The sequence below is a fragment of the Trichechus manatus genome, unplaced genomic scaffold (genome assembly GCF_000243295.1).
Source record: "Trichechus manatus latirostris isolate Lorelei unplaced genomic scaffold, TriManLat1.0 scaffold00021, whole genome shotgun sequence".
NCBI classification, from domain to species: domain Eukaryota; kingdom Metazoa; phylum Chordata; class Mammalia; order Sirenia; family Trichechidae; genus Trichechus; species Trichechus manatus.
Genome location: NW_004443957.1, coordinates 18681378 through 18708204, shown reverse-complemented (window position 1 = coordinate 18708204; position 26827 = coordinate 18681378). Strand labels below are relative to the sequence as shown.

The 26827-nt window shown below is 42.6% G+C and overlaps 1 protein-coding gene across 3 annotated transcripts in view; it reads right to left on the bottom strand.

Annotated features, from left to right (window-relative positions):
* CACNA1E (calcium voltage-gated channel subunit alpha1 E) overlaps nucleotides 1-26827 on the bottom strand; it is a 366059-nt gene that overhangs the window by 165210 nt on the left and 174022 nt on the right. For all 3 annotated transcript variants that reach the window (XM_004372885.1, XM_004372886.1, XM_004372884.1), the window contains exon 7: nucleotides 3115-3218. In XM_004372885.1, coding sequence (XP_004372942.1) covers nucleotides 3115-3218 — 104 coding nt within the window. The remainder of the gene's footprint in view (nucleotides 1-3114; nucleotides 3219-26827) is intronic.

Genomic DNA, 26827 nt, shown 5'->3' with positions numbered 1-26827 from the left:
AGACTCCACAGCAGTTGGGTTGGTTTTTGGTCATCCTTTTCAAATCTGAAATTGATGCTCCCTAGTCTACCAGACAGCTGTCATCTTAGAACTTCCCTTTACCATCATCCTGGGAATTCCCTTTGCTTCTCTCCTCTGTTCGATCTCTTATTTCCATGAGTATCAACTATTTCTCTTTCTTCAATTACTTCCTTATTTTTGATGAAGCACATTCTCTAGTAACTTCTCCAAAGGGTGTCTGAAAATACTGCTACCCCATCTTCACAAACAATTGATATTTTGGCTGGGTATAGAATTACATCTTGGGAAAATCAGGAAATTTTCTATTGGTTTCTAACTTTCAATGTTGTCACTGAGAAATCGAACACCATTCTGATTCCAGATTCTTTGTTGGTAAATTCCATAACTTTTCCCAATCTCTGGAAGTTTTTAGCATATTTTCTTTACTTGAATGTTCTGAAATTTCTTGATGATTTACCTTGGTATGGGTCTTTTTTCATTAATCGTGCTGAGTGCTCAGTGAGCATCTTCATTACTAATTAATTAAATTTATCTGCTCCCTTTTATCTCCATACCCACTTCCCATTTCCCTGCCATAAAACTATCATTAAAATATATTTAATGTATACTTTTTATTTGAATATATTTTTAGAAAATGCAAATTATGTTTTGTGTACATGTGTTTTTCATTTATGTAAATGGTATTATGTTATATGCATTGTTTCCTTCTTTTTTTTTTCACTAAACTGTGTTTTTAAGATTCTCAGTATTTCTATAGTACAAGCTATCTGTCGTTTCTAACTGCTGCATAGTACCCCATGGTGTGCATGCAGCAGTTTACCTATCTACTACCTCAATTATGGACAATCAGGTTGTTTCCAACTTCCCACAACCAGAAAACAATGCTGGAAAGAACATCCTTGTATGTGTCTCAACGGATCTTTAAATCTAGCAATATGAGTCTTTTAGTTTTTGGAAATTTTCTATTTTTCTTTGTTAATTTGTTCCTCTCCATTTATCTGTTCTCTTTCTGGAATTCCTATAGTTGAAAGCTGAACCAATCCTCTGATTTTTGTTCTACTTTCTAGGTGATTTCATCAACTTTATATTCTAACCATTAACTCTAATTTTTATTTGTTATTACATTCTTATTTTTCAAGAACTGTTCTTAACCTCTAAATGTTCTTTTTTTGTAGCAACGTGTTATTATTTCATGAATGAAATTACTTCTATCTTTGTTGGTATAAATCATAGTTTTTTTGAGTTTGTTCTGTTCCTGCATTGTTCATATTCCTTCGAGTTCCCTTTCTCTATTTATTGTTCTGTTTTTGGCCTCTTCTGTTGGACATTTTCCTAAAATGCTGATGATTCCTATCCATGAGTTCATATTTAAGATCAAGGCACAGAAAGCTTATCGGAAATGGTGTGTATGGTTGGAGTCTGTGGAATGGTGAGCCTCACTGAGGGTGATGGGATGGGGTCCTGTTTCTCTGGTCACCCCCAAATATCAGTATACATTTGTCTTTTCTCTTAAGATGGTTTTCCCAAAGAGAAATCCTCTCAACTCCTGCCAAATTGTTATATTTCTGAGAATCAAGCTGTGGAAATGGGTGAGGAGTACTGACATTCAGTTTGCAGACTTTTATTTATCCATCTTGCTTTCAGTACAACGTATCACCCAACCCTTAGATGTACCTGATATACAATTCCAAGCTTCTCTGATTCAGCCTCTTCAGAGACTAAGTCTCCTGACTTTTGCTGGGGTGGGGGTTGGGGTAGACACCTGTCTAGGGGTAAAGATCTAAGGCATTGGGGGAAGGAGGCATCTAAATGTTCTTTACAAGGACTTTCAACCAATCCTCTTGTTTTTAACACCATCATACTCCAGATTTCAGAGGTATCTGATGCCTCTAATTCCTGAGCCTTTCTAGCACTCTGTAGGGCAATCAGTTTGTATTTATTGGCATTCCCCACTGTAGGCAATTAAATCTCAGCTTTCCTGCCACTAAGTCAGTTACCATTTACTCTCCATCTCCAAAAATTTTGTTGACATCTCTCATCTGTTATTATTTCTCCTCTCCTGTTCTCTTTGTCTTTGTGCCCTTTTCAAAATGTATTTCCTAAAACAAGTGGCATTTTAAGAGATGACCCTTGGTTCAAAATGCCATGTTTAACCAGAAGCACCACCTTATAAATTTTCATTTGAAGGGCTTAAGGTGGTTCTCTCTCACAAGAAATTAAGTTCAGTTTTGCTTAGAAAAATCAAAGACCCTCTCAAATCTATCTCCATTTTAGCCGTTCTATTTTATATTTCCATTTCCCAAGTGATACTTCCACTCTAGTTAAGTAAGGTTGCATTATAATCTCTTCATGCTCCATGACAAGTCCCATTTCTGAATTTTTGCTTATGTTGTTCCCCTTCATGAAATATTCACTCTCATATATTCCATTTTATCCTATTACATATTTATATCCAAAGCAAAATCCCCATCCTTCATGAAGTCATCTCTGATGATTTCAGATTATATGGATTTGTTCCTTCTCTAAAACAAATTATATCTGATACTAGTCCTTAATAGAACTCTTACCCCCTGCTTCAAGTATGTGTGATGTCTCTTAGCAAAACATAAGTTCTTAAGGGCAGAAGCAATGCTTAGCATGGTACTGAACACTGAATATCTCATGATTGATATAAACTAATTCATACCAGAAACATGGGATCTGACATCCAATACACTGGACATAATATTTTAAGGGTAAAGCCTGTGTCTAATTCAACTTTATATCCCTAACAACCAGCACAGTGTCTGACACAGAAAGTCAATCACTGTTGAGGGACTGAATGAAAGGATGGATGGATAAATGAATTCTCACTGGGTACCATGTTCAGTGTTATGCCTCATCAAATGATTTTTTTTTTAACTCCTAAATTCTGAATTCCTATGATAAAGATGATTAAAACGGCTGTTCACTGCTGCATTCCCAGCATCTAGAACAGAGTTTGCCACATAGATGCTGCTCAGTAAATGTCTTCTAAATGAAGGCTGAAAGAGTGAGTCAGGAGACATTAGTTTCCAGTTAGCAAAGAAGAGGAGAGAGAAACATCTGGCTTACCCGGAAAGCACTCCCAGGACTAGGTTGAGAACAAAGAAGGATCCAATGATGATGAGAGGGATGAAATACAGCCAATTCCAGGTGGCTCCTAAGGCATCATTGGTCTGAAAGAAAGAAAAATGGTTCCTTAATATTTCATCAAAACCATCTGCCAGAAGAAGGCCTACACACTCCTGCAGCTTCAAACATAGGGTGCTATAACAAGCACATTGCCTCACTCTATTCCCAATTTGCTATTACTGTGGGTTAAACATTCCATGTACATAGTGAAGGGTACTGCATCGGCCACACTATAATATCTTAAGTTGGAATATTCTAGCACCCTCGCTTAGCAGATAAGAAAACTGAACCAAGAAATGTCAAATACTTGTCCAAATTCATGCAAACAATCAGTGGTTAATAGTGTTTGCTGATGTGGAGTCTAAGCCTTTGTACTCTAAAATGGGCAGATTCTCAAAGAGACAGAGGCAGGCTGTGCCCATCACTCTATTCCATGGATGCTGGCAAAGGCCTTGTCATGGTTGCTTGGGAGAAAGTAGGGTCATCCACATCCTGCTCAGCACTTAACCCTGGAATCTGGCTTTCTTTGTCCCATAACAGTATCAAGCTGGCCCAAGCCTGGCCCCAGCAAGGCTCTGAACAGAACAATGACCAATTAATAAATCTAGACTTGAAGAGTGATCTCGCACTCTCTCTACTGCTAACACACAGTGAACTGAAAAATGCATGGAAATTCGTATTCTGGATTCTTGTGCCACAGTTGAGTGCAAGGCCCCTGAATGGTAGGGGGCTGAAGGATTACTAATCACACGGTTTAGTCAAAGAAGCAACTCTTAGCAGGATGTCTTACTAGAACGTTGAAACAGAGCTTGGGAGCATTTTGAAAAAGTCCTTTCTAACACTTGTGCTTCTCAATTCTCAACTAAGGGTTCTCAAGCTTTGCCTTGACTTCCCCTCCCCATGATATCATTCTAAATCTTTCCAAGTAGCCTTGAATTACATTTTACATATACAGGGCTTTCAAATATTCCCCGTTCGTCCATATATATACTTTAATATCTGTTTGAAACTGACAACAGAATTGTATCTGGAGAAAAATATAGTTTATCCTCAATTCATTGAGGAAACAAGGACATAAAAGTCAAATGCCAAGCCTAAAATTCACACACTATATTAGTAGAATATTTAAACTCAGAATTTCTATGGCAAAGTGCTTCTTGTCAGTCCCTGTGATTTACCTTTTTCTCCCCAACTGCTAAAAATTGCAAACATATTTTGATTCACTGTCATCATGCCTCTTTCTGGACTTCTATAACATTCCATCTTGTTCTTCTTATTAATTATCTCATTCTCTCTCTGCCTCCCATTCAAATATTTCAGTTCATAGAATAGAGCCTCCCATTCATCATGAATTATCCAATTTCCTCAAAAGGGCAGTTATCACTGTGCAGTAGATTCTTCCATTAAAAATAATTTCTAAGACAACTTCCTCTGACCAAACTTGTGTCTTTTGTCTTATCGCCACACTGTTCAGAGAGATATGACTGCAAATGGAGCAGAATAGAAGTTAAAAATAAAAAAATCTGAACTGGATGGGACAAGGACAGCGACTTTCCAATTGCAAAGTGTAAGATCCAACTCTTTGACCTGACAAGATCTGGTCAGTTAAATGCGAGCAGGGAAGATGTGGGCCAGACTTCAGAGGAAACTGACGCTGATTGTCAGAAGGAAGATGCAGAAGAACTAGACACCAAGTGCTGTGAGAGATTTTAGTGGAAATAAAATCCCAAAAACCCATGCCGTCAAGGTGAGTCAAACTCAAGCGACTCTATAGGACAGAGTAGAACTGCCCCATAGGGTTCCAAGGCTGTAATCTTTACGGAAGCAGACTGCCACATGTTTCTCCCACGGAGCAGCTGGTAGATTCGAACTGTTGACCTTTTGGTTAAGCAGCTGAGCACTTAACCACTGCACCACGAAGGCTCCTTTCAGTGGAAACAGCTGGTTTTTCTGACAGAGTTGGGTGCTCAGTTGCTAATAAACATTATTTGGTATCAGCAACAATGACAATGAAATTGCTACTTTTAAAGTGCTTTTGGTCCTAGCAATGACTGAGCGAGAGTCTGAGGATGGCTTAGAGTAATTTCAATTGGTAACTATTTGCCAGGATGCTGTAGAATGGAGAGCATTTCCCAAATTATGTTCTTCCCATTGCTGGTGATCTGCAAGATGTTAATGTGTTCTGTACCAAAGAAACCTGGGAAACACAGCAGATTATATTTCTCTCTTAAGCTCTGAGAAGATCTGCAAAAAAGAAATATTTACTTTGCTCGCTCCATTATTTCATAAATGTCTTTGATCACGGAAACACCTTTTCCAAAGAAAATCTATTAACATCTCAGGGAATATAGCTTGGGAAATCGCCAGGAGTCTGCAATGTGCTTCCCCATTCTTCCATAAAATATCGATGATGAACAGTGTCTTTTCATTCAGTACTTTGTGAGAATGTTTTGGTTTTGCTTTAACCTACATTAAGGCAGGAACCTGCACTCTCTGCTCACTTCTGTATCTGGTGTCTAACAGACTGTTTGGCAAACATAGATGCTCGATTAATCAATAAACGACCACAGTTCTACTAAGATGATTCTTTCAATTAAAATAGACCTATAAAATTCATTGATATCTCCCTTCAGTTCGTGGAGCTTTATCTGAATTCCCATAAATATCATCCACAACAGCATCAGGGTCTACTGGCTGATAAAAGAGAAGGAAGGGGCAGAGAGGGAGGAGAAGAAGAAAAGAGCAGGGAGGACACCAGCATCAGCAGCACTATGCCCTAGGGGATTATTAAAGATGACTGACAGCTTATAAGGTTCTTCTGGAGAAAGCATCTGACAGCTCCCCTGCATTATTCACAAACCTTTTAATAGGCATGCCGCACCCTCTCTACACCCTTCTCCTCTCCCTCCGGTTCGCTCTCACTTCTTCCCTGCTCGTCCCTCCTCACCAGGTGGCTTCACCCTCACCTCACTTGCTTGTCAGTGGATCAGTACCATGTCCAGTAGGACAAGGGGACATCCCTCAGGAGGAAGTGGGCAAGCCAAGGACTCCATGCTTCCCTCCTGAAAAAATGGCAACTTCTTTATGAGGCTAATTAAGGCTTCAATCTACTTCTGATTCATCATTATTAAAACCTTACAATTGTCCGATGTAAGAGAGACAACTACAAAAGTGTGTTTTGAAATTAAAAAAAAAAAAAAAGTTGAAGAGGAAGAAGGAACAGAGAGATCTGAAGGCAGCGAGAGTGCCGGGATACCATGCAAAGTGCGAGTCAGGAGCGCCAAGCAGAACGTTGCCACTCCAGCCCCAGAGTGGTGACCGTTTTCCCTCTTGTGCTGTGCCTGTGCCTGTGTCTGTCTCATAGCAGGAGATGGAAGAGAGAAGGGCTGCTGCGCGACAGGGAGAATTTCTTCCTTTTGTTCTCGCTCCATTTTGCCCCCCTCTGCTTCGATGACAGAGGCGCGATTCTCACCAGCTGCTTTCATGCAAGCTCATAACATTCTACATGTTCCCCCAGTGGCAATTCCTGTAGGAGCATGGGACAGCCATGCTAAGTACTCCAAGCAAGGTCCGGGAAGGACATCACAGCTTCCAAAACATGTTCTGCAGGGTTCTGGCACCAGAAGAGTCTCCCATCACAGCCCAGACCTCTATTGTGAAGCAGCTAAGGGTAAGTCAGGCCCCTCCCTGCAAACAATGCTGCACAGAGTGCAGGCTCTTCATTCCACACCATTTATGGGACACCTACTATGTGTCAAGGTCCCTGGGTGGCACAAACGGTTTGCACCCAGCTACCAACTGAATGGTTGGCAGTTCAAACCCATCCAGCAGTGCTGCTGAAGAAAGGCCCGACAATCTGCTTCCATAAAGATTACAGCCAAGAAAACTCCATGGAGCTCAATTCTACTCTGTAACACATGGGGCTGGCATAAGTCAGAATTGACTTGACAGCAATAGTTTCTGGGTTTTTTTTTTTTTACTATGTGTCAGGCATTACAGAAGAAAACTTATCTTTGGGGCAATGTGGTCTTACCTAGGGGGTGCTTCTCCTCCTGGCCCCCAACACCTTCCCTGCCTAGGCCTCCCCCTAGACTAGCAGGCTGGCAGTGCTCCGCATCTCTCACCTGCTGATTCCCTGAGTGACACACACATGCACATGTGCACACGACGGGGGTGATGACAGACAGAGAAAGCAATCCGGGGGTGGCAGCCCACCTGCGCAGGGACTGCTCAGCGGGCTCCAGCCCTGACACAGTGGGAATGTGTTCCTTTGGGAACCTGCCTGAGCGGAGGTGGTGAGCTCACCCACTCCCTCCGTAAACAGGCACACATGGCAATTATCACATTAATCTCCAGCGGGTGGGGGAGAATGGATGGGAGGTGGGGCTGGAGCGAGTAGGATTGGAGAGAAAGACAGGGAGGGAGAAAGCCAGAGGAAGGGGGCCCCACAGTGCTCCTCCGAGCCTGAGCTGTATGGACAGGGCCAGGCCCCCACTCTGGGAAACAGGCTCGGGCTGCACAGGGATTGTGGAAAATATGCTGATGGACCCCTTGCACATGCACCCTCTTCAGAGAGCAGCTCTGCCCATGGAGGTTATGACTGAGTGGGGAGGCTGAGAGGGTTGGGGCTGAGAATAAGGCAGATACTGATTCTAGGGTCCTGTCAGAAAGAAAGGGTTTCTGGGCCACACCTGCTTCAGAGGCTGGTGGCGGCACCTGCTTCTAAGCTCTGGGCTGATCTACATCAGGGTTTCTCAACCTTGGCACTATCAAAATTTGGGGCTGGATAATTCTTTGTTCTGGGGAGTTGTCCTGTGCATTGTAGGATGTATAACATCCCTGGCCTCTACTCACTAGATGCCAGTAGCACTCCCCTCCCTAGTTGTGACAATCAAAAATATCTCTAGAATTGACTAATATCCTGGGGCTGGGGGTGGCTTCCAGATGAGAACCACTGGCCCAGATGCTCCACCTCAAAGAGAGATCTTCGGCTTCATTCATTGTCAACCGAGCTTGGGTCAGAGGATGGTTGGAGCAGCCATCTTAGTCTGCCAAAAGGCCAGGCCATTCATCTCAGCAAAAGCATCTGTCCAACGCCTCTGCCGACCACTCCTAGGGAAAGGGAAACTCAGAGAGGGCAACGAGTGGGGAAGGAAAGGGTCAGAGGCTGAGGACTGATTCAACTGCTTAACGTCTTCCTTAACTGTAACATGCCCAACTTAACGAGCTGACTTGCCCTCCACTTGGCCAATTTGCTCCAACACCAAATGTGACAGCTCTCTTCCCACCCCAAATTACTTGGATTCCATGTTCCATATCACAGAGCTGAAACGCTCATATTTTGTTCAACAAATGTGTAGACCACCTACTATGTCACAGACATTCTTTTAGATGTTGGGGATAAATGGTGAGTGAACTTGCCTCAGGCCCTGCCCTGGCATCACTTAGAGTAAAATGGGAGAGACCCACATTAAACAAATGATCACACAAATGAACTGCTAACTTTAAACTGTGGTGCTATGAAGGCATCATACAGGATACTGACACACAGGTGGGTCTGACCTGGTCTAGGAGGTTAAAAGAGGATTGGCTGATACTTTCAGAGAAAAGGATCATATGAGAGTCTAAGAACCTACCCTGACTGAGGCAGCAAAGAGCAGAAAGACAGAAAACATTCATTATGGAGATAGAAGAGAAAGAGAAAAAAGGTTAGGATTAAGAAGTGCTGGGAATCTTACTTAATACATCATATCATCAGAAGGTTGACCAACCTTACAAAGCTGGCCAAATCCCTCCCGAGTCACACCAGTTGGACAGTGTTTCTATGGGGACAGCCACTTGTCCTCCTCTTACTATGCCCACGTTTTGGGAAAACGACACAACGTACAGTGCACCCTACAAGTCACTAGGCAGTTAAATGCCTACAGATGGTCCTACATCCCAGAATGCCAGTCATTGTCTTGGAAGAGGATTATGAGAACATATTATCCAACCACATCATTGGACAGAAGAGGAAACTGAGGCCCAGAGAAGTGACTTCCCTGAGGAAATAAGCAAGTTATTGGCAGAACTGGGACCACAATCTAGAACCACAATGGGTAAACTTCTTGAGAACGCTTGATTCTCCATATCTCGTTTAGTCCCAGGTTTCTCTCAAAAGCAATCCTACCCATATTATTACCACCTTCTAGGGAAGAATAAAGGAGCAATGGTTAAGCGCTTGGCTGCTAACTGAAAGGTCAGCAGTTTGAACCCACCCGCGGCTCCATGGGAAAAAAGACCTGTCAATCTGCTCCCGTAAAGATTACACCCTTGGCAGCCCTCTGGGGCAGTTGTACTCTGTCCTATAGGGTTGCTATGAGTCAGAATCAACTCAATGGCACAGAACAATAGGGAAGAACAAAAGATAAATAGGAAAGTCAACACTAGGATCTAGCAGCAGGAAAAAGAGCTGTCTTTCCGGCCCACAGGCAAGAAAGAAGGGTGGGGAGCAGGTGGAAAGAGAGAGGACAGGGAGCTTCAAATGAAACATAACCACCTGCTGCACCCAGGAGGGGGCTGAACCTGTCAGTCCCGCCAGGCACAACATTTTATTATGTCTCAGATCCCTGAGCATATTTAATAAACATGCTAAGTCTTCCCACATAAACAAGCTCCAAAGGCAGCATCTGGCTTAGCCAGGGGCCCATTATAAGTAATCAAGACTCACCACACTCTCTGGTCATTTCCAGCCCCCTGGACTTGATGGCTAGCAGTCACCTTCTCCCCACTTTCCTGGGTATAACTGTGATTGTCAGGGAGGGTCCAACAGTGCCTTAGTCCAGATCCAAAAGTACGTCGGGGAGTGACTGACTCTTTGGACAGTTCATCGCCTCTTTTTCTCCTTTTCTTGCCAGTGGGAAAACAGCGCAGAATCAGTTAGGCAATGAGGACTGCCAGAGAAAGGCAGCACTCCCGCCCCTTCTATAGGCAGCCATGTGATGCGAATGAGAACAGGCTCAGGAGCTCCATGACAGGGAGCTCTGCTCAGCTTCATGGCCAAGCACTGTCCCCACCCTGGATGTGAGCTGTTGATCACCAATGGTGTTGGGCAGACAGGGACTGACATGTCAGTGTCAATCCGTCCACACTCCTGGGAAGACAACTCAAGAGGAAATACCAAACCCAGGGAAGGTAGGCGGGCCACACTGACTATAAAGCTGCCATTACCGTGTTCATGTGAGGGAGCATCTCAAAACCCACAGGCGCTCAGGGCTCTGCTCTGCTTAAACCCTCCTAATTCCATTATCACTGCGATGTGATGTTTACCCTCTCACCACCCTTTCTGAACTTATCCCAGAAAGCCAACACGGAGTTAACAGATCCTTTAAGCAACGTCTCGTAACTGTTGGAGCTGGATTTGGGCTACATGGGGGTTCACTATACTATACTCTGCTTTTGTGTATGTTTGACTATTTCTATAATAAAAAACTTAGATTTTTTCCTAAATTAAATAGCTTAAATAGTTTAGCATCATATGAGCATTTTAGGAGAATCCCTTTTTTAGTTAAAACAGTTACAAATGTTAACAGTGATGATAACCTGGGAGGTAGAAATAACTGACATTTAAATGTTTTGATACTTTGCAACTTTCTGTAGTAACTAAGCTTTGTTTTATGGTCAGAGAAAAAATAAAGATTATTGAGAAAAAAAGTTTTAAAAAGGGTTCTCTTGCCCTACAGCCTGCAGCCCATGGTGCTGGGGAGGCAGAGATTCCTGGGGCTGCTGGGAGGTGAGGACAGAGGCAGTTAATCCTATGCTGAGCTATCCAGGCTGGGGTGCTGCTTTGCTGTGGAAAAAGGGAGTGTGTTGCTCCTCAGCTCAGTGAGTTGCCTTGACACCACCATATGCACGCTGGCCAGGGCACGTGAATTACAGGGGGAGTTAAACAGGATGCACCCTGTGACGACGGTCAGGTAAAACACGTTTCCCCTTTACAGGACTTGCTGATGGGATACTTGATGCACTCTCTCAAGAGGGCAGAATGAGAGAAGAGGTAAGTCTCAGAAGACCCTTCTTTGGAGGCCCAAGGGCAAAGATGACAGTACATGAGCCTTGACAGACCTCCCCACTTAGCAAGCTTTATGCAAGGTCCACTGTACAGGCAGTCCCCAGATTACAAACGAGTCCCGTTCCTAAGTCTGTCTTTAAGTCAAATTTGTAGGCAAGTCAGAACACTCAGGTACAGTTCATATGCACTGTTAGTTAGTCAAATGTTTGTCTTAGTATGTAGTACATAGTATACCTTTCTATGCATAAAAAACGTTAAAGAAACACTTCCAGATACACTAAAACATCTTTAACACAGTAATAATAATAATGTTTTGATGCACATCACAAAGTAGCACCTGTTTGTTATCAAGAGCCACTGTAAGTACCTCGAATTTTTAATATAATAGGCTTTATGGGGCTGGTTTGTAACTACAGGTTGTACGTAAGTCTGACATTCGTAATCTGGGAACTGCCTGTATTCCATAAAGAACGTGCTGGATGATGCACCCTGTCTCCCTGCTGCTTAAAACCCTCCAATGGCTACCCTTGCCAAATCTCTTACCATGACTGACCTCATTCTAACCTTGGTAGCTCTCCTCTCACAGTCCTTGCCTCCCTGTTCATGAAGTCACATGGCCACATCCAACTTCCTGAATTCCCCCCATGCCATGTTCTTTCAAACCTCTATGCTTTTGCTCATGTTGTCTCCACTGCCCAGAATGCCTTCCCCATCTTTTCCACCTGGAAAGCCTCTAACCACACCCTGATTAAATACTGCCTCCTCTAAGAAACCTTCCCAGAGTAAGTCACTCCCACCATTCCCTGCACTCAATTCTACCATCCCACCCATAACTCTGTTTCAATCACTGCCGGCTTACGTGGTGTTCTCCTCTGCAAGACTTGACACTCCTCAAGAACAAGGAGTAGGTTTTATTTGTCTATATATTCCAGAAAGAATGTGCTGGATGACACGAGTAATAGGTCTTCAAGCGTCCCTAGCTGGCTTTCCACCCTATTGCATGGTCCTCAGGGATTAATCCTTCTCGTTACCATTACTTATTGCTTTTCCTTTGGTCGCCTTTCCCCTCCAGCTAACCAATCACTCAAGCCTGATATGAGTATTCTAACCTTCATCACCTTGCAGATTATAGAGCTAGAAGGAATCACAGCATCTTGCATAAACCCGTCCTTTTACAGGTGAAGAAACTGAAGGTCAAAAGCTAAGTGACTACTCAAAGATACTCCACTACTTGGTTGAAGAGGTGGAACTAAAATGCAGGACCTCTGACCCCATCCACTCTGCACAGCCCTCTATTCTATACACTCAGGTCAGTATTAAAATACATATGGCCTCGTTCTCTCTAATTATCTTGTATGTAATTAGTCTGACTGCATGATCTCATTTGAGGTTGAAGGCTATGATCATGTCTGTCACTTCCTCTGAAGGTCCAGAGCTCTGAGCTCAGACCTGCAAACACTGTTATCCAAATCAATGAAGATAGGAGGATGGGGGCTAAATGTCATGGAAGGCTTCCTAGAGCTGTAGCTGTACCTTCATCTGAACTTGAAAGACGAGGGGGATTTTGATTGGCCAATCAAGGGGGAAAGACATTTCAAGGACAGGGAAATAGGTGGGAATGAAGAAGCCACAGAGGGTTACTGCTGTCAACAGTGAGTAAGGCAGGCTAAGACAAGGAGGAGCAGGTCATGGAGGATCCTGAATGGAGGTCTAAAATGTTTGTATTTGCTCATTACTCATGAGCCCTTCCTTCTTTCTTCCCTCTCCTGTCCCATTGTTCTGCCAAACATCATATTTGCAAACGTAGCTCAGCATCTATTAAGGCCTCCTATGTGCACATCACTCTAGTTCACTTCAGAATTGCCCCAGCACTTAGGAATACCCCACAGTAGCACACATATTCATTCATCACTTTCTGCATGTGTACTATGCACAAGATGAATGAGAAAGGAAAACAGTCCTCGAGTGCCTTGGTATCCACAAGAAGACTAACTCAAGAGTACAAATACCTACAATAAAAAAAACAGAACATTAAGTGCTGCACTTAGGTATTTATTTATACTAACTTATAGGCCTTTTTTATGTGTGCTGTCTCTTTCATGTATTGGTCCTCCCTTCCCATTAGGGCTGAATGTTTCCCAAAGACAGAACTGCATCTATTATGTTTCTGTTTATTCTACTAACCCCTAGAATATTATTCTATAAACAGGAGACTTTCAATAATATTGACTAATAGCAGATCATAAAAACCATTGGCATTCTTCTGCTTCATATGTCTATAGAGTTTCCTTCTCTGGACATAAATATAGCGCCTGTAAAATGGCATCTCTGTTGACATGCAGCAAGTACACTTAGCTAACTCAAACATCACAGCATACAAGAGCAGACAATCAAGAAAAAAGCTTCAAATAATCATTTCTCTTGGCTTTCATTCTTCCCCCCTCAATGGCTTCTGAGCAGGAGGTGAATTAATTTATTGTTGAACATCTCTGTTTGAATTAATAATTGTGTGTCAAACACTATGTAAGGCTGGTTAGCCCAGCTGGTTCCCTGAAGAAGCCCCAGGCCAGTCAGTTTCATTTATTTTGTGGCCATAGAAAACATTCTTACTTCTTAATAAGAACTGCTCGAAAGCAAGGAACTACAGATTTAAGTTTTGTACCTCCAGAACCCAAGAGAGCCCCTATGGAAAACATGCTTAATAAATTTCCATTGATGTTGATGATGGTGATAAGGGCCCAGTCCTAAGTGCCTGTTTGGAGTCCCTTGGTGGTGCAAACGGTCAATGCGCTTGGCTGCTAACCGAAAGGTTAGAGGTTTGAGATCACCCAGAGGAACCTCAAACAAGGCCTGGTGATCTATTTATGAAAAATCAGCCATTGAAAACCCTACGGAGCTCAGTTCTATTATGACACACAGGGAGTCACCAGGAATCAGAGTCAACTTGACTGGAACTAGATAATGTGCCTATTTATCACCTAAGTGGCTGAGAGTACATGAATAGAATAATATTTTAGGTGTTAGTAGATTGAACAGAGAAATAAAAGATATAGTTCAGTCTTCGAGAAATATTCAGCTCCAGTGGGAAGGTGAGGCTCTCCACGAGGGTCCTACTGGATCAGAGTTTCTCACAGCACACTGGGTATCACAAATGGGTTACAGGTATATCCAAGACATCACTCCTCTCTGTCCTCAAGACCCCTAGCAGAGCCTGGGGCAGCCAGAGTCCTCAGGATGGTCACCTGCACTTATGAGCAGCCTTGTCCCTGTCCGTTTATCCCAAAGTCATATAATGTTATCATTTTCTACATGTGTCGTGATGTTAAAAAAAACAAACCAATAATCACTGTACTATGTGACCATCTGTCAGGGACACTGAGGAGAGAATTCTTCCCTTGAGTAGGTACCTATATCAGATGACAGATGGTGGGTCCCTTCCAACTCAGACTCCATATTCCCCACTTTGCCTCTCCTCTCTCTCATAGACCCTTTTCTCAGGTTCCAGTTCTACCCCTCCGCAGCCCCTTCCTCTTTTCTCATCTCTTGATTTCTACTGTCTTGTTCACTCTGCTGCCACCCACCTAGAAATTCATTTTGATTTTTCCTATTTCCCTTTAGATACACAAAGCTCATTCCAACTGATCATTCCCATCAGTTTTTTATTTTAATTTTTTTATTGTGGCAAAAATATATAAAACATTTGCCAATTCAACCATTTTTACATGGATAATTCAGTGACATTGACTCATCATGTGTACAACCATCACCACTATCCTTTTCCAAATTATTCCACTACAGTTAACAGAAATACAATGCCCCCTAAGCAATGACTCCCTGTTTGCCCCTTCCTCCCACACCTGGTAACCACTAATAATCCTTTGTCTCAATATATTTGCTTATTTCATATAAGTGGGTCTCACTGGTTTTGGGGCACGACAAGGTTGAAAGAAAATACAGATAATAAAATAATAATGTTCATATTTTCCCAAATCTGAGAACCATTAGAAAAAATATTTTTTAACTTTTACCATTCTTGGCACACCATTCTCTGCACAATTTTCTTTGCTGCTCATTAGAGCATGCACTAAAATCAATGATGGGTGAATGATACAAGAATGGATACAAGCCATGGATAGCAGGCCCCACATAGATCCAGTCACACCTATTCCTGGAAGCACTAAGAAGACCTTTTTGAAATGTCTGTATCTGAACATTTTCTGTAACTAAGATCCAAAGGCTCCAGTGTAACTGACGAGAGAAAAATAATCATGAATTCAATTTGTTAGGCTCAATGCTGGACACTGAGTCAGGTGTATAACATACATTAACTCTATTCTTTCACAACCACTTGCAAGAGAGGTGCTATTGTAATTACACACACACACACACACACACACACACACACACACACACATATATGTCCCCAGGCTCAGAAAAGCTACAGGACTTGTCCAAGATCCTATAGTTAGTATGGTGTGGAGCCAGAATCCAAACTCAGGTTTGACCTTCTTAACACCATTCTCTTTCTACTGCTTTGTGTTGCCCTTGTGGGAAAAAAATGAAATCAAATAACAACGTTGTTTTAACTAGAAAAATATCTGAGAACAGAGCTATCGGTGCAGGTATTTACAACAGCTGTGCCAGCAGAGAAAACCCTTTCTGACTCATTTCATATTGTAATCTGTCCAAATGTTAGCAAAGCCTATTGTTTCGACTCCTTTGACATCTACACCCTAACTTAGTGGTTTCTTCTCTGCAGTGGATTTCTGACAAAATTGGAAGGCTGTCACAGCTAGTTTCCTGGCCAGCTGTGCAACAGCCATCATGTTTCCAGGAAGCCCTGAATATCAGTCAAGAGGGACATGTGATTCCCAGCCACAGTCAGCTCCAGTCATTAGAGAAAGGGAGAGCTTTCATTTCTAACCAACACATCTCGTCCTGTCTCCTCGCTGCTTAAAACCCTCCAATGGCTGCCTTTGCCAAATCTCTTACCATAACTGACCCCATTCTAACCTCGGTAGCTCCTCTCTCACCAGTCCCTGCCTTCCTGTACATGAAGTTACATAGCCACATCCAACTTCTTAAATTCCCCCCATGCCATGTCCTTTCAAACCTCTGTGCTTTTGCTCATGTTGTCCCCACTGCCTAGAATGCCTTCCCCATCTTTTCCACCTGGAAAGCCTCAAACTGCACCCTGACTAAATACTGCCTCCTCTAAGAAACCTTCCCAGAGTCAGTTACTCCCACCACTCCCTGCATTCAATTCTACCATCCCACCCATAACTCTGTTTCAATCACTGCCGGCTTATATGGCGTTCTCTACAAGGCTTGATGCCCCTCAAGACAAGAAGTAGGTTTTATTTGTCTATATATTTGCTCCAGAACACAACCTAGTTCTCAGTAGGTGCTCAGCAAGTGTGTGATGAATGAATATATAAATGAATAACTTAATAAGCTGAATGCATGGTTCTGATTGAAGCTAAGGCAAGTAGAAGGGAGAAGAGAAAGAAAAGATGATGAGAAAGAGGATTTCTCAGAGTTAATTAAATGCCTAAAGGTTTTTTCATCACTAAAAGGGCAGAGTTAGTGGATGGTTAGAGGGGATTTATCAGGGATTATCACTTAATAAGCCCTTCCCTGGTGTATTTTGCCACAAAGGACTTCATCCTCTAATCTTCTCTGGAAGAAGAAAGGCTCTATCACTCTTATCTCTGATGAGCTCAGAAAAGGATTAAAACAAAACTGGTAGACTGACTCTGCCTTCTCATACAGCTACAGTTTCAGCACTGATGCTGGTCAGAGCGAAGCAGAAAATACAACCTTGACAACATGAACCTGGACTGTGGTCCCTCAGGGCCCCAGACAAGGATTATAGAACTCCCCCTGATGTAAGAATGGGGTATCCCATCTCTCAGGGGTGGAGTGGAGGGATATCTAAGAGAGAAGAGGGAGCCCCTTTGGAGAAGCAGCAGAAAACACAGTCTCTTTGCCAAATAGATATTGCTAGGAAATCCCTAGTTAATGTTGACAGCACCAGCTATATGGCATTTGGGCATGAGATGATGGGGGGAGAAAGCATCTCTCAAAGGCAAGGCTGGGCCTTAACAAAGATTGAAACTCTCTAGATTGCAGCTTGAGGGCTCTGCCCTCTTCAGCTGGTGTGGAGTAGAGATGTTTCCTCTGCTGGGAATGTGTTTTAGCCTCAAATCTGATAACCCACTTCCCCTTGCTAAAAGTCACTGTGAAAGCACTGGCCAGCCCCTAAGCCTTTCTTATATTCCATCTCCTCGATAAAAAAAGCCCTAATTTCCTAGGAAGGGTGCTTCCTCTGACTGGTGCTTCAGGGGCTTTTCAGGTCTCCTTTGCGTCTTCTAATCCCCACATTCAGGCCCAGGCCCCAGACATTCTCTTGGCTAAATTCTGGCTTTAGTCTGGACAGTTTGAATTTCTTCAGTTCAACTCTAATATTCAGCATCAGGTCACTCTAAAAATACTGATAAGAGGAACACTTTTTGGAACAATTACTATGTGCATTTCACCCAATTAACTCATTTAATCTTCTCAACGATCCTTTGAAGCAGACGGTAGTATCATAGCCTTTTTCTCTGATGAAGAAACTGAAGCACAGAGTGGTTAAGTAACTTGCCTGAGGTTGCTCAACTCCTAAGTGACAGGGCAGGGCTACAATCCAGGCAGTCTGACCCCAGCCCTCTTAACCAACATGCTCTGTGCCTGGTACAGTACCCGAAACACAGTAAACGCTCCACACACATTAGATATTAGTGTTATTATGTCAATAGTTCAAGCTCAGTTCCCCTTACTCAACAGTTGGTGAAAAAAAAAAGAAAAAAAAGAATGAATTGCCATGATCTATATTCATCTCACCTAAACATTTTAGTTGCAAGGAGACTAGTGCCTATTTCGGAACATCTTTTATTTTATTATTTGCCAGATACAGTAATATTTATCATACCATATAATAATTATCTCTTTACCTGTCTGTCATCAAATCTGTGGGCTCTTGGAGGACAGAGTTTTCTGTGTCTTTGTATGGAGAGTGTCCAACACAGTGTTTGACACTGAACATGTGCTCAATAAACATCTGTTACATGAATGGATGAATGAGCTAATCATTTAGAATCAAAATGTAGAGGTGTATTCCTGCCACAACTGATACAGATTGGGTAAGCATGGTCTAGAAGAGTGGTTCTCAAAGTGTGGCCCCTGGGCCAGCAGCATCAACATCATTTGGGACCTTGCTGGAAACACACATTCTTCTCCATTGAAAAGGCCTCTAGGGATGGGGCTCAGCTATCTGTGTTTTAATGAGCCCATCCAGGTGATGCCCGCTAAGGTTAGGCAACTACTGGTCTAGAAAAACAAAAAGGGAAGTGTACCATGGCTAGCCTCACTGAGAGGGATCTGAGGAAGGACAAAGCCTGAGGTTGAGTGGGGAGGAAGAAAGATGACAGAAAGCCATGGGGAGAGATGGCAAGGGAGGAGAAGGGGAGTGGGTGAGAAGGAGAGATTGATCCACTTCACAGTTGCCTAGGAGTGAAATGGGTTCATAATCTCAGCTGGCTGGTGCCACAGCAACAGGTACAGCCCCTCCACTGCACCCTCCCCAGGATGGCCAGTTGTTAGTCACACCAATGCTGAGTCCTGAGCCCTGCACAAGGATTTAAGCTTCAGTGAGCTGGAAAAAAAAAGACAGTGAGGGGAAAGCTTAAAGGAAAATCTCCCCACATGAACTCTGGTCCCTGCCTGGGTTCCTGAAAGGCCACCTCTTCATAAGGGCAAAGGGGAGCTTTTAAGTCTCCAAAGGTGGTGAAGACATACCTGGATAAAAGCCAACATAGAGGCACCTGGGTGTACCCCTCTGCACCCAGATCACACTGTAACAGCCTGGCTAGAATGGCCTGGCTACTCTGGGGACTTACTGTGAAGAAATGACTGGCTTAAGAGGAAAAAGAGAGAGCCCAACTGAGCTGCTGGGTTAGGAGCAGAGGAAGCACGTGTGGATTATCCAATAAGCAAGGTAAGCACAGGCTTACTTGTGCTTACTTACTAATCTGTAGTGAACAATTTCACATACTTCCCCCACATCAGAGATTCTGCTTCTAGGTATGGCCGGCCTCTGTCTCTCTCTCTCTCCCAACCCCACAGCACCTTGCTACAGAATCAAAGCTTCTTTTCACACTTAGAATTCCTGACGAGGCAGATGACTCAGTAAGAAAGGTAAGCACGGGCTTACTAGTGTTTACTAATCCGTAGTGAACAATCTCACAGGGGTTTCACTTTGAAGTGGCATGGTGAAACCCATGTGAAATTGTTCACTATAGATTAGTAAGTAAGCACAAGTAAGCCTGTGCTTACCTTGCTTATGGGATAATCCACCCCTAAGATGAGGGTACAATGAGGCAAGGTTCAGAGACGGGGGAAGGGTTAATCCAAGAGCCAGATGAGGAGACCTATGTGTGGAAGGAGAACAGGAACAGGGCTGACAGAAAGACTCCAGGCCAGATACTGTTGAAGGAAGAGAAGAGGAAATGAGGAACAGAAGGCCCACAAGACTGTCACAGCCCAGTTCTGGGAATGGCTTGACCTGTCAGAAAAGCCACTAGGCAGACACACATCTAACTGGCGTCTCTAACAAAGGTAAGATGAGGCTGCAGGAGGAAGATATTGAGATGAGCTCAATGCACAAAGCGCCATACGTTTGATGGAAATAACTTAGTAAAAGCGAGTTTACAGCCAACTACACGTTAAAAGTAAGATAAAATTGCTGTTGCTATGTTTGTTTCCAAGAAGAACTGTGTTATGATTAGACTCAAAGGCTAGTGTTAGAATTCTGAGCAAACTGCATAGAAGGCTTAGTCTTGCTTTCTCTCAGCATGAGAGAAGGAAGCAAATAAAGAAGAGCTGAATCAACATACCACAGCTATGTTGAGGGTATCTGCCCTCAGAAAATTCGTAAGCAGCCTTGAACCTTTTTGTTTGTTTGTATTGGGTGGGGGAAGGGGAATGTGCTGAGAGCTTTCCCATACCTGGTTTATTTTAATCCTCATAATGACCCAGTGAAGTTGTCATTATTACCCCCATTTTATGGATTTAGAAACTGAGCCCAGAGAAGTCAAGTAGAATGCAACTAGTAAAAGGAAGAGCTAGAGTTCAAACCCATGTCTGCCTGATTCAAAGACCATGCTCTTTTACCCGTAACAATGGACATAATTCTGTCCACAATGACAACAAGGAGAGAGAAACAGAAGGCCAAAAATTACCCAAGAATTGTGTTGCCTACTCCATGCAGAATTAGGTGCCTCTCACTGGACAGGTTAGCTCTGTGAGACAAAATAGTCTAATGAGAAAACCCTGGACTTGCCTCTTATTAGCTGTGTGACATTGAGCAAATCATTTAACCTAGCAGTGCCTCAGTTTTTCAATTTATATAATGGGAATAATAATCCCTACATAGATAAGTACTGTGAAGATGAAGTGAGAAGTATAATCTAATAGCTACCCCTCACTCCACCACCCAACCCTCAGCCTACTATGTTAGCTTCAAGATTAAGATAGACTAGGAAGAAAAGCCTGGGAATCTACCTCCAAAAATTAGCCAATGAAAGCCCTATGGATCATAACAGTCTGATCCACAACTGATCATGGCGATGGCGCAGGACTGAGCAGCATTTCATCCCGTTGTGCGTGGGGTCACCATGAGTCGGGGGCCTACCTGACAACAGCTAACAACAGCAACCACATCTTAGTAGATGCGCAATAAAGAGTAGTTGATGACAGTAATAACAATAGTCTTTAAAGTCAGGTGTCTTTGAAATTGTGTATGCAACTCCAGAAATAAAATCATTGACTAGACTGCACATTCTTTGAAAAAGGAGATTGTGTCTTGAATGTTTTTATGTTCCTTCTAAGTATCTCGTAGACAGCAGATCCTCTGAGAACACTTGACTTATACAGGCTATACTGTATTCAGCCCAGAGTCAAATCAATCTGCATGGGTTCGGGGGTGCCAACTTCACTTCCACAACACTGACACACATGGCTCATAACCAGGGCACACAGAGTCTCAGCAATAAGGAACTTCATAAATGAAATCCCTCTGAAAGAACAGCTTTGTAAAAATGGGCCATACAAACCAAATCAGGGAAGTAGGTTATATATGGGCTATTATTATTATTAATTCTATTAAAAGTAATTAAACAAAGCTCACATCTGTAAAGAGAGGCATTGCCGACCTGATCCTCCAGCATCCCTGTGCGAGAAGAACAGCCTCCTTGGGGGAGGGTCAATCCCCGGCAGGATTCTCCCTCCACCTAGTCTCCTAACAAGGTGACACAGAAAGCCAGTGATAGTGCTTGGAATAGAAGCTATCTCCCTTATCCCCAAACCTGTATTCTTGGGTTACACTACACCCTCTATAACTAGCTCCTCTGGAAACATAGGTATAAAGGAAAGGTATAAATGCACAAATACTACTCTTTCAGTGCAATGAAACAGGTTAGCTCACTCCTCCTGATAACCCTCAGTGATATTCCTGTACTGGCTATAGGGTAGACAGAGGTTGAGAGAAGATGCCTCATATAGAGAATGTGTCGTTGCCAATACTACATCAGGTTATTCATTCAAAGGTGAATATGGTTCAGTTTAAAGTCCTTGGGGTCACTCTGGGATGAATTCTTCCCTCAGGACTCCCCAGAAAGATGGCTGCTGTTTACACTGGTCTCCTGGGGCTTCGTGAACTGACTCTGAAATTTCCTGAAAATTGAAGTTCTAGAGGGTTTTGGGGATCCACTGAATGTGAAATCTGAGGTAAATCAGATTTCCCTAAGCTTGTGGAGCCAGCAAGGGGCCCAAGAAAAGGCCAAGTGGATCAGGCAACTCTTACAGGCTCAGCCAGATTCATCAATCAGAAAAAGTGGCAAAATCAAGGGTTCCTCAACTTTGATTTCCTCAACATTTCAGCTTTGGATGAAGGGGAATAATACAGTCATTTTAACAGGTGCACCCTCAGTATGCGTCCCTGGGAGCCAAGGACCTAGCTTCTCTCTCTCTTCCTCCCCTCAACTGCTCAAGGGTTTACTTCACACTGCAGAGCATCGTCTAAGGTGCCAGGCAGGAGATCCTGGGATGAAAGGTCCATCTCCACTGCCCAGCTATACTGTGACAAGGCCACCTCCATCTGGAAATGCAACTCAACACACTCTCCTGGAACCCTGAAAACACTCCCGGCACCTACCTATTTACTGAATACTACCTATGTCCAAAGCACTAGGCTGGGAGGAAGCAAATTGTAGAAAACACCCCCTGACCTCAGGTAGTTTAAGATTCAGTCAGGGAGATTTGAAAGTACAATGATTCAAGACAAAACAAATGATATACAGACATAAATGAAAACAAAAACATCCAGAGAAGGGGATATTATCTGAGGGCTTCAGTGGTCATGTAAGACCCAATCAAAAGAAAAGTCATCCCAGGACCTGAAATATTAAGAGTTCTCTCCAGAGTAGTCCTTTCTCAGCCACAGGTCTCCAACCTCAGCCCAGGCCCATTAGCACACAGCCTGGACTGTGGGACGGTGTGTAATCACCTAATTATCTGAGGATCACACACCTAGCTGGCAGCTCGGCAGCTCTGGGCACTGAGCCCGTGAAATCTACCCTATTAATGCAGCATCAGGCCAGGTTGGTTTGTTCTTGGAGAGTAGGCATCTAAGGAGCACTCGCCCAGCTGAGGGTGACAAACCAGGGCTCCTTCCAGTCAGGCCTTCCGGCTGCCTGGGGGCACTTCCAGAAGGTTCTGGCTCACCTGGCCTGGGAGGAATTACAATAGAGTTGGAGAGAAAAAAAAAAAAAAACACTTGGGAGGTGAGCAGAGCTCAAACCCAGTACACGTGGAAAGCTTGGCACGTAACAGGCACTTAATCAATGTTTTCTTTTTAAATAATAACTAAAGGGAGAAATGAATGAATGAATACTATGTCATAAAAGAAGGGGAAGCTCAGAGTTAAGAGCACTGTTTTGTCCTATACATGATGGCAAAGCCACTGGGAGGAGGCTGAGCATTCATGTCGCATTCATGTCACTTAGTATCATGTCATTGTTATCTAGTTGGTCTGAAGAATATCATGGCCAAAGAGTAGCATAAAAAGAGCCCTAATCACCATGGTCTCGGGGAACATCTAGCTCAACTGGCATAACATAGTTTATAAAGAAAATGTTCTACATTCTACTTTGGTGAGTAGCATCTGGGGTCTTAAAAGCCTGTGAGCGGCCATCTAAGATACTCCACTGGTCTCAGCCCTTCAGGAGCAAGGACAAATGAAGAAAACTAAAGATACAAGGGAAAGATTAGTCCAAAGGACTATCGGACTGTGTCTACCTCGGCCTCCACCAGACTGAGCCCAGTACAACTAGATGGTGCCCAGCTACCACCACTGACTGCTCTGACAGGGATCACAACAGAGGGTCCCGGACAGAGCAGGAGAAAAACTGTAGAACAAAATTCTAACTCACAAAAAAACACCAGACTTACTGGCCTGACAGAGATTGCAGAAGCACCAAGAATATGGCCCCCGGACACCCTTTTAGCTCAGGAATGAAGTCACTCCAAAGGTTTACCCTTCAGCCAAAGATTAGACAGGCCCATAAAACAAAATAGACTAAAGGGGCACAACACCCCAGGGACAAGGACTAGAAGGCAGGAGAGGACAGGAAAGCTGATAATAGGGAACCCAAGGTCGAGAAGGGAGAGTGTTGACATGTCGTGAGGTTGTTAACCAGTGTCATAAAACAATACGTGTACTAAGTGTTTAACAAGAAACTAGTTTGTTCTGTAAACCTTCATATAAAGCACAGTAAAAAAAAGAGCCCTAATTAGTTTTTAGCATGTAAGTACTTAATTTTATTTGTAAAATTTTAGATTATAATATATACTAATGATAAATAATAAATAATGCAAAGATACATTAAAAAATGCTTAGCTTTCCCCCTACCTTCCCTCCATTTCCATCTCTGTCATACGTGCTTACTAGTTGGTATGTGTACTTCTGCACCTATCTCCTGAAACCTGATGCTTTTAGGATAAACGGGACCCTTTAAAAAGGCTTGCAAGATCTGCCCCACCTCATCTCTCTCTTCTCTCTCTCTCTACCACTCTCTTTTACGCACATTCAAACTTATACAGACATATATAGCATTTTGCTATTTATTAAAAAAAATGGTATCATACTATACTCATTACCCTATAACCTGCTTTTCTTATTTAAAAGGCATTATGAATGTACTTCCAGGACAAACAGATCTAATTCATTAAAACACAAATACACACACACACACACACACACACACACACACACACACACACACATACATACATACACTGGCTATGCAACATTCCATAGTATAGATACCTGACAATTTATTCACTGATTTCCCTACTGATATTTATTTTCGGTGCTGTAAACAATGCTGCAATACACTCCCTTATACGTTATATCCTTATCACCTGTTGCTTTTATTTCATTAGGTGGGTGTTTCAACAATGGATTACAGGGTCAAAGGGTATATGTATTTTCAGTAGTAAAGGAATTTATAATATATTCTCCGAAGGTTGTAGTAATTTATCACAGTCTACCAAAAATTCATGAGTGCCTCCTCCTCCACATCTTCACTGGGATAGATGTTATCACTCTTAAATTTGGCCATTCTGATGGATGAAAAATGGGTCCTATATATTGCTTTATGGAGCCCTGGTGGCACAGTGGTTAAGCACTCAGCTGTTAATCAAAAGGTCGGTAGTTGGAGCCCACCAGCCGCTCCACAGGAGAAAGATATGGCAGTCTGCTTCCATAAAGATTTATAGTCTTGGGACCCTATGGGGCAGTTCTACTCTGTCCTACAGGGTCACTATGAGTCGGAATTGACTGGATGGCGATGAGTTTTATATATTGCTTTAATTTGCATTTCTTTGAGTATTAGCATCTTTTCAAATGTCTATTAGCCATACAAATTTCCTTTTCCTTGAAGCACTTATTCACATCCTTTGCCCATTTTTCTATGGGGTTCTTTGTCTTTTTCTTATAGATCTGCACAAACACTCTGTAAATCAGTTATATTAGAACTTCATGTTATATATAATTTTTATCAGCCTATCATTTTTTGATTCTACTTATGGTGTCTTTTACCATAAAAAAAATAAAAACTTGTACTTTGTAATATAATCACTTCTTAAAGTTGTTAACCCAAATATTAGAATTTCCATAGGATATTGAAATATTTATGTGCTTTCCCTCTCAATCTTATTTGAAAGTGACCTCCTTCATGAAAAATAAGATTTGGATAGAATGTGATTTTCCAGAACAGATTTAAAACAAGATAATTTATACAGCAGAATGTTCACAATTGCATTTGATAGAAAAGATGGGAGAACAGTGAAAGAACCCCTCCTTGATCATGAAGGAATAAAGGTTGCAAACAACTTTTATCAAATGTCCATCCCATGTAGAAGCTGAGCAAAGACCATCGACTGCTGACTGCTGTCCTGACACTGAAACAGCTCAACACCAAAGTCCTTTCAGTTGGTTAACCCCAACCAGGCCGTCTTTGTGTGCAAGCTCCTCCTCATTATCTTCCTATCCTCCGGCACTCAGCTCAAGCAACACTTCCCCTGGGAAGTCTTCCCTCATCTCCCTAGACATAAGTTCTCTGTGCTGTTACAGACCTCTCTGCACTCCTCTGTCCTGCACTTATCATCTCATATGCAAATTATTCACCTGTCATTAGTATTTGTATTCCCAACACCTATCACTATGCCTGACACATAGTATGTGCTCCTAGTTGTTGAAAGAAAGAGAGCAAAGGAAAAAAGTAAGAAATCAAGAAAGAAGTACTAAAATCCAAAGCTGATTGTTAGCAGTTAACTGCCGACTCAAGATCAATCAGGAATGAATGTTAAACATTGCTGAAATTACAGGGTAAGTTAAGAGAGAGAAAAAAAGATTCCATTTACAAAAAGCTGATTGACAGACAAGATTTCAAGAGCACGCCTGGTTCATAAAGAAAGGCCCACCTACACTTCAGGGTTGCTGTGCTGTCTTTCTTGAGCTACCATATTTCACTCTGGGACAGACAAATGGTTTTTGGTCAAGGATAAAGTCTAAATATTCATTTTTCAGACTCCTAATGCATTTTGGAATGATCACTATCATTCATTCAGCCCTAAGCACAGCCAATTTTCTCTGAGTTAATCTTGACATCAACACCCCACCTAAAAGATTTTTCTATAATAAAAAAATGATTCATGTGATAGTATTTACACTTCAAGCTTACATCTTCCAGAAACTACATGTTTTTGAATTGACTGTAAGACTACAAAGGAAGGTCACTGGCAATGAACTCCTTGGAGAAAGAATTTTAATTTTTTAATATAAGAAAATCTGGTTATATGGATTCCTTCTTTAACCCCTGTTCTACCCTGTAACTGTGCAGACTTTTACTCCCACACCTGGTCTCAGGTATTCTCTGACAGTAGGTATTTCCATTCCCAAAGGGTTGCAATAGAATCTGTGAAAATGGAAGGTCCCTGAGA